General features: G+C 46.6%; 6 protein-coding genes across 6 annotated transcripts; 3 read left to right on the top strand and 3 right to left on the bottom strand.

The window, feature by feature from the left end:
* Nucleotides 1-124: 124 nt before the first annotated feature.
* AOL_s00004g634 (uncharacterized protein) lies at nt 125-887 on the bottom strand (the record flags this gene model as incomplete). Its single annotated transcript, XM_011119283.1, has 5 exons — nt 125-133; nt 202-246; nt 306-431; nt 494-820; nt 885-887. The coding sequence occupies 5 exons, from the start codon at nt 885-887 to the stop codon at nt 125-127; spliced, it is 510 nt and encodes a 169-aa protein (XP_011117585.1).
* A 528-nt stretch (nt 888-1,415) lies between these two features.
* Nucleotides 1,416-3,295, top strand: AOL_s00004g635 (uncharacterized protein; the record flags this gene model as incomplete). The annotated part of the gene is made up of 4 exons (XM_011119284.1): nt 1,416-1,431; nt 1,494-2,455; nt 2,520-3,153; nt 3,216-3,295. 4 exons carry the CDS (start codon nt 1,416-1,418, stop codon nt 3,293-3,295), a joined length of 1,692 nt encoding a protein of 563 aa, XP_011117586.1.
* Nucleotides 3,296-3,796: 501 nt separating this feature from the next.
* Nucleotides 3,797-8,242, top strand: AOL_s00004g636 (uncharacterized protein; the record flags this gene model as incomplete). The annotated part of the gene is made up of 13 exons (XM_011119285.1): nt 3,797-4,429; nt 4,523-4,679; nt 4,749-5,401; nt 5,466-5,564; nt 5,633-5,754; nt 5,820-6,183; nt 6,251-6,349; nt 6,413-6,736; nt 6,795-6,867; nt 6,931-7,058; nt 7,141-7,291; nt 7,341-8,022; nt 8,086-8,242. The coding sequence occupies 13 exons, from the start codon at nt 3,797-3,799 to the stop codon at nt 8,240-8,242; spliced, it is 3,642 nt and encodes a 1,213-aa protein (XP_011117587.1).
* Nucleotides 8,243-8,663: 421 nt separating this feature from the next.
* On the top strand, nt 8,664-9,496 carry AOL_s00004g637 (uncharacterized protein; the record flags this gene model as incomplete). Its single annotated transcript, XM_011119286.1, has 3 exons — nt 8,664-8,714; nt 8,825-8,968; nt 9,212-9,496. 3 exons carry the CDS (start codon nt 8,664-8,666, stop codon nt 9,494-9,496), a joined length of 480 nt encoding a protein of 159 aa, XP_011117588.1.
* A 550-nt stretch (nt 9,497-10,046) lies between these two features.
* AOL_s00004g638 (uncharacterized protein) lies at nt 10,047-10,710 on the bottom strand (the record flags this gene model as incomplete). Its single annotated transcript, XM_011119287.1, has 3 exons — nt 10,047-10,142; nt 10,228-10,357; nt 10,448-10,710. 3 exons carry the CDS (start codon nt 10,708-10,710, stop codon nt 10,047-10,049), a joined length of 489 nt encoding a protein of 162 aa, XP_011117589.1.
* A 325-nt stretch (nt 10,711-11,035) lies between these two features.
* Nucleotides 11,036-13,464, bottom strand: AOL_s00004g639 (uncharacterized protein; the record flags this gene model as incomplete). The annotated part of the gene is made up of 3 exons (XM_011119288.1): nt 11,036-12,982; nt 13,041-13,155; nt 13,220-13,464. The coding sequence occupies 3 exons, from the start codon at nt 13,462-13,464 to the stop codon at nt 11,036-11,038; spliced, it is 2,307 nt and encodes a 768-aa protein (XP_011117590.1).
* Between the last annotated feature and the right edge of the window lie 76 nt (nt 13,465-13,540).

Raw genomic sequence — 13,540 nt, forward strand, 5'->3', positions numbered from 1 at the left:
ATCTTCAGATTTAGCTTTAGGTCTTTCATCGGGGCGTATTTATGTATTCTAATAACTAGCGGTACATGCTTATAAGAGCGGGTGGTATTCGAAGCGGTACTATCCTGTGAAAAAATCCAACCAATCAATCAAACTATAAGAATGTATTAGTAGATGTTCTATGGCTACACCTAGCATCTAGGATAGGAAGGGCTAGCATACCGGTGTTAGGAAAGCTTCGGCAACGAAACGGGCACGAGCATTGAGCTAAGAATTTACAGTCAGTATTGTCCAACTTCGGTGTATTCTAGACTTAGGAGGCATACGAATAGCTTCATTTCGGAAATCTCCTTGTCAACTTCATCCATAAAATGAATGATAAAGTCTACCAATTTATGCTTCAACATGGCCTCCGTATGAAAGTTCGTAATAAGAAACGAAATGTCGTATCCCTAAGTAAAAACGCCGTGTAAGAATGGCCATAAAATCTCCCGGAAGATATTTTCCGACAAACCTTGACAGGTTTTCTTCTTAGAATGAAGAACGCCTCGGCTCTCTGGGTAAGGAATCGGGTGAATTTATGGACGAGAATGTCCTCAATCTCATCCGCCTGCTTGATCCGAATAGAAACCCTGACAGAATTGACCGAAGGCTCGATGAGAACTCTCTCGTTTTCGTTTCGGGAGATGGTAAGGGGATTCAGGAGTAACTCCGAGGATTTTCCAGCTTCGATTTCGGGGACGTTATGACGCTCGACGGTCTGAGACGCGAAATTACTCAGGGAAAGTGCAGCCGTAAGAGATGCGCGGACGCAGGTGAGATAGGGACGTAAAGCTAGAGACTGAAATCGGGGTTGGCATCATAACATCGCGGGACATTCGGACTGCTACGGACTCCAAGCTTACCATGATGGTGACCTATGCTTTGTTTCTTCTAGAAATCCTATATCATAGGAACAGGTGTAGTCCGTGTGTCCCCGGTATTCCAGGTAACTAGCAGCGGTCGAGGTGGTCGTGGTATCGATGCAGTATATGATCTGGTGTCTGTCTGCTGGCAGCGCTGTCAAGCTTGTAAGCTAGTAAGTACCTATCCACAAGTAAGAAAGTAACCAAGTACTTACCTATGTACTGCTTATAAGTAGCTACTTACCTACCTCGGAGCTCCGGTGTCTAACGTTTAGGCAGCGTCCTAAGTCGGGTAGGCGAGAGGTGTAGAAGTGTAATTATAAAGTAAGTTCGTTCGCACGTTTGGCGGGGCAAGCTCCGGTGCTGGATGCTTGGCTGCCCGGCCAGCTTAGGTAACACGACTTACGACTGACGCTTTCACGAACACCACTGCACTTCCTTCTTCTTCTTTCCTTCCCCACAACGTCTAGTTTCCCCTCCACCACTTAAAGCTTCTCCCCTCCAGTATCTGGCTCTCTTCTATTAGTTAAAATGGCTTCGATACCAGGTTCGGCAAAGTCCCCATCTTTCCAAAACAATAAGGCCTGCCAACTAACGTATCGTTGATAGTTGTTGTCAGGCATGGTGGCAAGAAGTACGATCTCGAGCTCGATACTTCTTTGCCAGGTGAAGTCTTCAAGACGCAGCTTTACTCCCTTACAGGCGTCGAACCCGAACGGCAAAAGGTCCTTATCAAAGGCGGTCAGCTCAAGGATGATACGGACTTCCAGACCCTTAACCTTAAACCCGGCCACGCCTTCATGATGGTGGGTACACCTCTTGGTGCTGGTTTGGCCAAAGCACCGGGACCCATCAAATTTCTTGAGGATATGACCGAGAAGGACCTTGCAAAAGTCAAAGGAGCTATACCATCCGGTCTACAGAATCTTGGTAATACGTGTTACATGAACTCAACTTTGCAAACCCTTCGATCAGTCCCAGAACTACACGAGGAACTCGAGAGGTACCGTAGCGACGGTGGCAGCTCCATCAGCCGTTCAAGTCTCTTTTCGAGTCTCTCCAGAGGATCCAACTCCGACCTCACCGGAAGCCTACGCGATCTTTTCCAGCAGATGGGTGATACTACCGAAGGTTTCCCTCCTTTGAAATTCGTTAACTCCCTTCGGATTGCGTTCCCTCAGTTCGATCAGAAGGATAGACATGGGCACTACGCTCAACAGGATGCGGAAGAATGCTATTCTCAGGTTCTCACCGCATTGAGGCAAAATCTCGCGGACACGAGCAGCCAAACCCCTTCTGAGTCAAAATCTAGTCGCAAGTTCGTCGATACGTACTTCGCCGGAAAGATGAAGACTATCACTAAATGTGACGAAGATAGCGAGGAAGCGGAGCAAGAAGGGGAGGAAACATTTCTCAAGCTAAACTGCCATATTTCCGTTTCCATAAACCATTTGAAGGATGGAATATTAGCTGGTCTAACAGAGAGCATTGAGAAACGAAGTGAAAAACTTGGGCGAGATGCGATGTATACCAAAACGTCCAAAGTCACTAGGCTACCTAAGTATCTTACAGTGAGTTTAAATATTACGATATTGGTTCTTTTGATGATGTGGACTAACAAAAATTTCTATCTAGTGTCATTTCGTTCGCTTCTTTTGGAAAAAGGACATCAACAAGAAAGCAAAGATTATGCGGAAGGTTACATTCCCGTTCCATCTCGACGCTACCGACTTCTGTACGGACGAGTTAAAGGAAAAGATTATTCCAGTACGAGAAAAACTCAGGGAGCTTCATAGGAACGAAGAAGACCGCCGCAAACAGAGAAGAAAGGCTCGAACGATATTTGTCGAGCCAACAGCTGAAGAAAGAGGAGCAGCTGATAAAATGGATATCGATAGCGAGAAGGCAACGGGTGACCCTACGCCCTCCAAGGCGGTCTCACTAGAGGAGGAGGATTGGGACACGGCTCTCGCACCTCTCTTGGACGATGAAATATCCGCAGATGTCGGGGCGAACCATTCTGGTCTTTATGAGCTGCAAGCCATAATCACACATCAGGGTGCTTCGGCCGATTCAGGCCATTACTGTGCTTACGTTCGTAAATCGGACGAGGATGAAGAGGAAGACGTAGACGGCAAGGGTAAAGGCAAGGCACCTGCAGGTGGTTTAGCAGGTGGAGGGGGCGCTGAGGGCAGCACATGGTGGTTTTTCAACGACGAGAAGGTTACCGAAGTTGGCTGGGATAGAATAGAGACACTCGCAGGAGGAGGTAAGGCAGACAGGCCCGCTTGATACTATTGGACGTAACGCTAACCAATTGTCTACTTTTAGGTGAGTCGCATTCGGCACTGATTCTGTTGTACAAATCCTTGGACATGACTCCTAGATCAAAAAAGAGGACTTCTCCGTAGTCAACCAGCACACACGGTTAATACAAAAAACGCTCTTTGTATTAAGGAGAATAGAATTATATCGGATGGGTTATAACTAGTGATGACCAAGCAGTAACTTAGCCAAGCAAATATTACAAAATGGTTTCAACTTGACGCATACCTTAACCCAGTGCACTTACTTATATCCCCAATTAGGTATATGCTTTGAAGTTATTCTAGCTTTTAGTGTAGACAAATTTAAGAGTGGAATGTTATAGCGTTTTTTGATTAACATTAATGAAATGGGTGGTGACCACGCGTGGTTTATCTCGTAAACCAGAATTAATTCGCGTGGTGGGGCAAACGCGTGGCTGAAAGAAACACAAAATGAGGTGGAGGTAGCTACCAGTAGCTAGGTGGCTACCCATTTGTCATTTCTTTGTTTCCCCCAACATGCAGTGATCAGTAGAACATCTAGGGTATCGTCAACCACGGACTATCTAGATATCTTTAACAACTCCTCATCGAATACCACCCATCATGCCGTCCGTCGTATCATCTCAACATTCGCGTCAGGACAACCAGGATAGTGACAACTCTAACACAGAGACCCCTGATACTCCTTCAGCTCCCAGAGTTTCGCTAGGAAGGAATTCAAAATTAACGATAGCTTCAAAGCGCCCTCTAGCCGGGGAAGAACAGAACGGGACAATTAAGGAACATACTGCAACAACAAGTAGAAGTAAAAGACGAAAGCTTACACCCGACTCCGATACAAACGATAGCCCTGGCGACAATAATGATGAAGGAAGCAACCCAGCTACACCAGGCGAAGATGGGAGTGCTCGAAATGAAGGAGGAGAAGAGGATGATGATGATGGTGACGAATATGCCTCTCGCAACAAAGAAGTTATCATTCCTGTTGCTGAGGACTATGATTCCGATGACTCGGAAATAGGCATGGCAGATTCCTTAGATAAGATGAGGAAAAATTTCGAAGAAATCCCACATGCCCGTGGTGCCATTGTTAGGGTCTATATGGAAAATTTCGTTACTTATAACAAAGTTACATTCGAGCCTGGTCCAAGTTTAAATATGGTGATCGGCCCAAACGGAACCGGCAAGAGCACTCTGGTCTGTGCCATTTGTTTAGGGTTAGGATTCGGCCCAGAGGTATGGATTATAATTACTTTACTCTCAACCTCATCGTTGCCGTATTTCCTTCATATCCGAGCTTTGAAACAAAATAATTGACAAGAATGATAGCATCTTGGCAGAGCGAAGGATATCGCGGAGTTTGTCAAGAACGGGAACGACAAAGCCATCATTGAAATTGAGCTCAAGGGCTCACCTACCGATGAAGTCAACCCGACTGTTAGAAGAATGATTACGAGAGATGGCTCAACACGGTATTGGATCGATGGTAGGTTAATACTCTAGCTCAAGTTTAAAAATAAAAAGGTTGATGTCTAATGCCGTATTGATCGAAAAGGCAAAGAGCAACCCCACAGAGCAGTCAAGCAGCTAATGAAGCTCTTAAACATCCAGATTGACAATCTTTGTCAGTTCCTTCCGCAGGATCGAGTCGTTGAGTTTGCGGCTCTGGGCCCTGTGCCTCTCCTAAGAGCAACCCAACGGGCTGCTGCACCACCTGAAGTTTTAGAGGACCACGATGAGCTGAAGCGGCTCCGTGCCTCGGAGGTTGGCCTAGAAATAGGGCTTGATCACGACCGTCAATCCATAAATACGATGGAGGCGCGACAAAAGAACTTAGAGAGGGATGTTGCTAGACTCCGTGAGCGTCAAACCCTTCAAGAGCATATCAAGCTATTGGAGAAATCGATCCCGTTTGTAGAATTCCAGGATATCAAGAAACATCGAGCCGATGTGAAACAACAGTACAACGCCTGCCTTGCGCAACTGGAGGGAATCCGCAAGGAACAAGAGCCCCAGACAAAACAGATAGAGCAAGTCGAGAACCAACTAAAAGGGATAAAAGCTTGGTTGGAGGATGAAAAGAGGGATCTCACATCTTTAGAAAACGAACTGAGACATGATAGAGAAAGGGTGTCCGGTTTAAAGGAGGAGGAGGCAAAAGCCGAATTTGATCTCGATATTCTTATCAATTCTGAGAAAGAGAGGAAGGTTAGCGAATATCACTCGGCCCATGAACTGTTCTGCAAGCTAATCAAACGGAATCCTACCCCAGGCGAAAATCGAAAAATCCAAAGAGCAGATCGCACGGCATGAGAGGGCACTCGCAGATGACCCGGGCAAGTTGGATGTATCAGAATTGAATGGTAAAATTGTATGATTGCATCCCGAATCTGTGCTATCTATCTGTTCATTTTCTAATACGTGCATCCCAAATCTTAGAATGAGATTAATGGAGAACTGCGTGCAAGTCGGAGCGAGTTGAGTGCAGGACGTAACTCATTGGAACCCCTTCAGACTAGACGCGAGGAACGACGGAGCGAGATAGGGCAAATAGATCAATGGTAATTAACACATCGACTAGCAAATATTCTTACTAGGGATTTATTAACTTCATCTGCTTTTTTAGGATACTTCGAATGAATAATATCGCAGAGCAAAGAATGGAGGCACTGCGGAAGGTTTCACCTGAGTCATTCACAGTTTTTACATGGTTGCAAGGCAATAAAAACAAGTTCAAAGGGCCTGTATATGGGCCACCCGTCGTCGAATGCACCGTCAAAGACCCTAGATATCAAGCCGAAATTGAATCCCTTTTTAGTCCAGGCGACAAGTTTGCATTTACATGCACCAGCAGGGCAGATTTCGACGTCCTAATAGAGGCGGTGTACGGAGACAATCGGAATAACAAAGGGCTCGGGCTTTCTGAAGTTACTATCAAGTATATAGAAAAAGGACTTGAAGAGTTCCCACGAATAGCTTCCAAAGATGAGGTCGGTAAACATTCCCCCACCCTATCTAATGTAGGCTAAATTGAGCTAATTTTCTTTCGATGACAAGCTTTCAACTTGGGGGTTTGACGGACTCGCTCTGGACTTCATCAGTGGCCCTTCAGAAGTACTTAGCATGCTCTGTAATAGTATCGGACTCCATCGAGTGGTAAGTTTGAAGCTTCGTCTTGCTACCAACTATTGGATTTCTTGTTGATAGGTTGTACCGCAGGGAATTTCCAAGTCCAAGCTCTCTCCCTCTCAGCAGCAATCAGTGAAAACAGGGGAAAAAATGATGAAATGGATTGCGGGCGGTGTCTCTACGTCGATACGGCGAAGGCCGGATTACCCAGCCGCAGAGACAGAGATTAACTCCCATATAGGGCAGCCGAAATTTTTCAAAACGGTCGAGGTTGAGAGACATCTTATTGAGGAGAAGAGGCAACGGCAAAACCAGCTGGAAGTTGAGATTGAAGAAATAGGCCGCGAAATCGATCTTCGGAAGGCGAGTTTCCAGAAGCTGGAGGAGCGGGAATCATCATTACACGCAGAAAAGGTATGGGCCCTACACTTTGAGACAAGAATTGGTTTTTTCTTCTCTAATTATGGACTAGAACGCCCTCAACCAACAAAAGGACAATATGCAGAAATCAGTCCTCAAATATCAAAAAATAAAAACCGTTCTTAGTAAGAGAGTCTGCAGCTGAGTACCATTCTAGGCCACGACATTGATGCTAAAATGATATGCAGGCAATGAACTACAAACTCTTGAATCTCTAGAAAAGTCCGGGAAGGGCTTCAAAAGCAAGGTTGCAAGACAAGAAACCCTTGCTTTGCAGATAAACATGGATCGTGTCATTGCAGCGGCCAAATTTTCTGTGAGCTTTAAAAATCGAGACAGAGCAGAGACTGGATATGAGACTAAGTAAAGCTATGCTAATTCCACTGAAACTACGGTAGGAACGTGTTCGTGAATACGTGGCTCAGTATAGGGCCGTGGCATCTGCAGAACTTCACGCCATAGAATTATCCTCGAATCTACAACATTACAACTCATGGAACCAGAGTTTTAAGAATCGCCTCGAGAGCAAGAAGGAAGAGTGCGAAGAACGTCAGTACCCCCTGCCCCACTTCATGATCATCCGCTTACACAACTATAGTTAGGAAGCTTGACCAAGAAATATCCAGTAAATCTGCCGAGCTCCGTGCGCAATGCCGCACCCTCATAGCGAACTTTTCAGCCAAAGAAAAAGAGGAGATCTCAGAAAACCACTCGAGAAAAACTGTGGATGAACTCAAGGCCGAAATCCAACAAGAGGAAGTTCGCCTAGAGGGGATCCATGAAGGAAACCCCCATGCAATTAGGCAGTACGAAGCTCGTGAGAAGGAAATCAACGAGCTACGTAGTTTAATGGATGCCAAGAAAGCGAATCTGGACAAGCACCAGCTAAAAATAAAAAGGGTACGGAATCGCTGGGAACCTCGCATCGACCAGCTTGTAGAGAACATTAGCGAGGCTTTCTCTCGCAGTTTTGAATTCATTGGTTGTGCGGGGTCCGTCAGGATCAGAAAGGAAGGGAAAGATGGTTGTGATTTTGAAAACTGGGCGATCGAGATTCTAGTCAAGTTTCGCGAATCAGAAACAATGCAAGTCTTGACTGCTCAGAGGCAGTCCGGAGGTGAAAGAGCAGTATCGACTGTCTTCTACCTTATGGCTTTACAGTCGCTAGCTCGGGCACCCTTCCGAGTCGTGGACGAAATCAATCAAGGAATGGATCCGCGAAACGAGCGACTTATCCACAAGCGGATGGTAAAGATTGCCTGCAAGAAACATACATCCCAGTATGTCGAGAGACCCTACTAAATACTGTTTGAAACTTGGCTAACGGAGACCTTCAATATTAGGTATTTCCTGATAACACCTAAACTCTTAGTCGACCTTGACTATCATGAGCGAATGAAAGTTCATTGCATCAACAGTGGGGATTGGGTGGCCGACAACCACGTCCAGGATTTTAAGAAATATATTGAAGCTGCGCGACAACAGGCAGCGGGAGCATAATGAATTTTTCATCGATGTATTCATAAATTTCAGGCCATCCCCATCGCTTTTTCTTTCTTCTCTCCTCTTTTCTTGTTTTCCCGGTTCCTAGATGAGCTTTCCTTTTTGCGCGGCGTTTTCGACATTACAGGTTGCACATGGAGGTGTATTTAGGGAGTATGAAATAATTAACAGATCTAGTTGCGTTGCTGTGTTGCTGTTTGACGAAGTGATGTTGCCTTCACGTGACTTAGGGCTCACCGACCCTCGTTGACAAACACTTCTGCTTTCGGCATTGGAGTGTGGGAGGACAACTCCCGTAGACTCATCGGTTTCAAGCAAAAGTAGCGACGTTACCACCGCCATCTTCATCATCAACACCAACATCCATTTACTCCTTGCACCATCACGACAATAACCGCCATACGACAGCCTCGACGAAATGAAGGTCGAACTTGATTCTTTCTCTTCCCGGAAGATCTACCCCGGAAAGGTGCTTACTCCTTCTCCTCCGCCGTATCGACATGCTTCGAATTAAAGGATCCAAGATTAGTTGAATATGGGCTGACGCGGGGACCGGTTTTCTTTCCGCCAATCGTTTAGGGTAAACTCTTCGTCAGAGGTGATAGCAAGAGCTTCCGATTCTCAAATGGAAAGAGCGAAAGTTTGTTCTTGCAGAGGAAGAACCCTCGAAGAATTGCCTGGACTATCCTCTACCGAAGGATGCACAAGAAAGGTATCTCTGAGGTAAGGACGGAATTTTCTTTTTTTCAGAAAAAAAAAAGAAGAAGAAGGTTATCGAGAGATGGATCCATGGCAAATATATCGGAACAAGTGGCTGTTGAGAGTAGAAAAGTGGAATACCTTTCGACATACCCGACAATACCGGCAAGAAACACAGCTTGGGGAAATCATTTGCCATGGATCCTACTCCATGTTACCAGAGTTCTGAAAACGGATGGCTGATTTTGCCCTCTTCGAATTCTACAGGAAATTACCAAGAAGCGAACCCGAAGAGCCGTCAAGCACCAGAGGGCTATCGTTGGAGCCTCTCTTGACGTGATCAAGGAAAAGCGATCGATCGCTCCTGCCGCCCGCGCCGCCGCCCGCGCCGCCGCAGTCAAGGAAGGCAAAGAAAAGAAGGCCGCCGCTGAGTCGAAAAAGAAGGCTGAGAAGGCCAAGTCTGCTGCTAGTGCTGCTCGCGGTCAGGCTGCCAAAGTCAGCAAACAAGGAGCCAAGGGCGCTCAAGTAAAGGTTCAGGCGAGAACACGCTAAAGAAACAAGGACGGGGTTTGTGTTTTTTGGCATATGAACTGTCAAGAGCTCATATTTCGTTTCTTCGCTCTTATAATCTCCTAATGTTCTCCACCTTACTCGCTCTGTAAATTCACTGTTTTTTTTTCTTATCATACGGTTCCTGGGGTTCTTTTTCAGCTTTGTTCTCCTTTTTGTTATACTTCGGTGTCTCTTATATACGCCCGATACCTTAACCTTATCCGCAGACCTGTCACCTTGCACTTTCACATCCTCCGCCGAAACTTCACCACCACCACCACCACCACCTCATCCTCTTCTCCCTCCTCCCTCTAGGACCTCGACAACGGTTCATTCCGGGAGTATCCTTCTGTTAGATAGCCTCGAGCAAACCTAACAAATATGATTTGATAAACATTTCTACAGGCGGGCACGTCAATCCTCATTGCTGTGATTAGAATCTTTAATAATAAAAACGGTGTCTATATTTATCGCCACCTACAATCCAATCTATAACAACCTTTTCCCCCAAAGGACCGCCAACATGATGCCAGTACTATGAGCTATAAATTTATTTGTTATAATAATGGGCCATTTCAATCCCGGCGAATTTGAATCCGCATTTCTCGTAGAAGCCTCTATTGTTTTCTGAGCAGTCCAGGATCGACTGGTGAACAAGAAAAAAGCACGTTAGCCCAATACTCACCAACAGCCGGGGTGCGAATGCTCCTTGTTGACTTTTTTGTACAAACCTTATAACAGCCAGCCTTCTCCGCAATGTGGTCCAGAGCATTGATCATCCGTAGTCCAAGTTTTTTGCCCTGTTGGTCCTTTGCAACCGCAATATCCTCAATATGGCCAACAAGCCCACAATTGCGGATGCTGCTCACCCCCGAGTTCAGGCCAAGCCCGTTGTTAGCTATTGCACTCGAGTTCCACTAAATTTCAACACTGACAAGAATTGAAACTAACAATTTCCGTTCTATGATAAGGCTTCCTGTAGCACAAACTTTCCCCTCGTCGTCGATAATGCATAGGATGGTGTATGTGTCGTCATGCTTAGAGATATACTCAAATCGCTCATCCCAGGCGGCGTTTGTAATATCACCAACAGTGGTAAGGACCGTTAGAACTTCCAAAACCTCCGCCTTGTCCTTTTTTTGAAGCTCTCGGATAGTGTACCCTAACGGGAGGGCGGCGGTGATTTCAGAGGGAAGGGAAGCAGTTTTCGACATTTCGAATTCTCCTCGGTGTTTCGGAAGATTGACGGTTTAGAGATTAAGAATCGAACGCTATAATCTTGGAAATGTTTGTACCGTTGCCTGGAGGCGATATGATCGGTAAATTATTTTATACTACAAGATTATTTGCGAGATGTAATATTTAGAGGACTTGGTTCTTCTAGGATAGTTTTTGGGTTGGTGGAGCTGCCGTTTGCGTTCAAGCTTCCAACAAGGTCAGAGAGCGCATTACACACCACACCAATGTTAAGTGCCTAGGTAGCCAAGCAACGATAAAATATATACTCGATCCATTGGTTCGAGAAACATGCAAAACCCCCTAAACCGCATTCCATTGGGCTAGTCGCCTGATTCCAGATCCTGTATTTTGCAGGATACACCATCCACCAAAGCAGTCTTCTTGATGAACACTTGGCTCGCTCTCATGGGTTCTCGCCCACGCAAGGGCTGCAATGGCGACGGGCCGAGCCTGGCGGAACCCAAAATTCCCGCGGATAACAAAGCCAGCTAAAGAATACGCTGGCGCACTATTATGTCCGATACCGTTTAGTTGGCCATTTTCACCGTCCAATGTTTCTAAAACATTGTCGATGGGGTTCCCGTCTCGGGCGTGCTGAAGTAGCACTCGTGGAACCAGTCTAGCCGCTTCCCCCGAGAACGTGTAGACGAAAGCATTGGAATCTATATTCCCACGTCCATATAATCTAATGTGTGCTGTGAATATTCCAGAAGATATCGACGTTGGCAACATACTCCGTGGGCTTTTCCAGAAGAGGCGCACCGAATCAGGGGTTAGCTGCCAGAACCCCGGTTCTTCGCACGTAAAATGGCGACCTGCGTCGAGCACCTCACCCCATGGATAACCACCCTTACTCAAGGTAGTTGATTCACTCTTTTTACTTGAGGGCTTCGTTTTCATCGTACTTCGACGCTCAAGTTGATTTAACTGCGCTTGCGTTCTTTCCAAAGCCTCTGCCCTTCCCGCGCTTGTAGAAGGGAAGTCAGTCGGGAAATAGCCAACGCCACTTTCGAGTGTTAGTTGCTCGAGTTCTTTCAGCCCCCCTAATCGTACACCTGGCATCCTCATAAGAACCAACCAGAACGGCCGAACCCATTTCCATGGCAGCAGGATGCTCCAGCGATGTGACAAAGGGATCTCGGAATGCGGACGGCCCGAAGAAGATTGTGTGCCCAGTACGCCCAATATCTCTCGCATCAAGACAAATGGAATTCTGGCAGCAGCAGCGGATTTGGCGGCCTCTCCTGAAACCGATTTTGAGATTCGTGAATTTAGAGTCTTCTGCGAAACTTGTGCTTTAACAGATGCAGTTCGACAATTTGCACTAAATAAGCTTTCCGCTTGGTTGGTGGTATTTTCTTGAGAGGGTGGGTATGGAATCGTGGTACGGAGGTGAAAGGAACTGAGTCTAGGGTCTCTTGCGCTGTTATGTTTAACCCCGTCGACAAGAATACCGTCGAGATCGAGATTTGGGTTCAGTAATGCTCTTAGTATGTCCGCAGTTCGCGGCCCAATTAACTCAATAGACCCCACCTCAAACCTTAGGTTTTTACAAACGCAGGCGGAGGCAGCAGCAGAAGCCGCTGCGACTTTCCACGCATCATCCCACGAGGCAGGATGAACTCTCAGCACGACATTACGCAGCCCTTGCTCTTTCATCTCATCCACCGAGTTTATTGGACACCAGAAAATTTGTATTGGTGCAAGCGGCTTGTCGGGCCACTCGCCTTCCTCGTACATCCAAGTCGACCGAACTGATTCACCAGAAACTACACTTCTTCCAACCACCGCAAGATCAAGAGGGGGCAGAAACTTCGCTAACGATTTCTTCAGATCTCGTTCCCGCCCTACTAATAATATTGTAGCGTAGTAGCTTGTGTCGATGGCTATACACGCATCTCGGGTTGCAGCTCGATAAGTCGGGCGATAGCATTTCAGGTTGGGAGTTTCGACAAGCGAGAATCCCCATTTTAGGACCATTCGCGCTCGCTTGGCACACCATATATGGGTTGGGAGCCATGTTTTATGCCGCTGTCGTTTGCGGTATCTGGAGGATTTCGATCCTATATATGATCGAGTTCTTCCAAGCCCCCTTGTAGCCGTTTGTCGGGATCCTGGAACAGCCTTAGGAATCATAGAATTGTTATTTCGAAGTGAGAGTATTCGTAGCTGGTTTGCATTTAAGCGCCGGGCACTAGGGCAGTAGTCCCTACGCTTTTTACGAACAGTAGTATTATCTTCGGTCAACTAAACCGCAAGTTTAGCGAACCGCGAACATCCAAGTGTAGATTTGTATTCGTCATACCTCTTTACGTGCAGTTTCCCTCACACGTTTAGGAGCTCGGCTTGGATTGTGGGCAGCAGTGCGGCGTCGCAGTTCCCGAGGTAAGCTTTGGAAAGCACGCTTTCGTTGCGCATTTCTGTAAGCCAGCACCACGAGTGTTAGCTATATGAATACAACGCCCAAGGGATCACGCACCTTACTTGGAACTATTCATCGAGCGGAGAAGGCTTCTAATCTCATATTCTCTTGAGTTGACAAAGGAGACAGGATCGAATTGGCCATCTCGGAAAGCACTTTCTGCGGTCTGGGCAGAAATTTCCCTAGCATCTTGACGCTTTCGACGTTTGGGATCTATCGGCACCCTAGTGGGTTTAGCGGGACTAGCCTCATGGAATTTTCTTTTACGAGCTTGCGAGGGAACAGCTCGGGTAGCTAGTGATTCCATTGCGTCCCGATGGCGGCGGCGGTGGTGATGGTGGTGGTGGTGGTGGTGGTGATGGGTTGGTTGGGAATTACTTGCT

Source organism: Orbilia oligospora (assembly GCF_000225545.1).
Source record: "Orbilia oligospora ATCC 24927 unplaced genomic scaffold scaffold00004, whole genome shotgun sequence".
In the NCBI taxonomy this organism is placed as follows: domain Eukaryota; kingdom Fungi; phylum Ascomycota; class Orbiliomycetes; order Orbiliales; family Orbiliaceae; genus Orbilia; species Orbilia oligospora.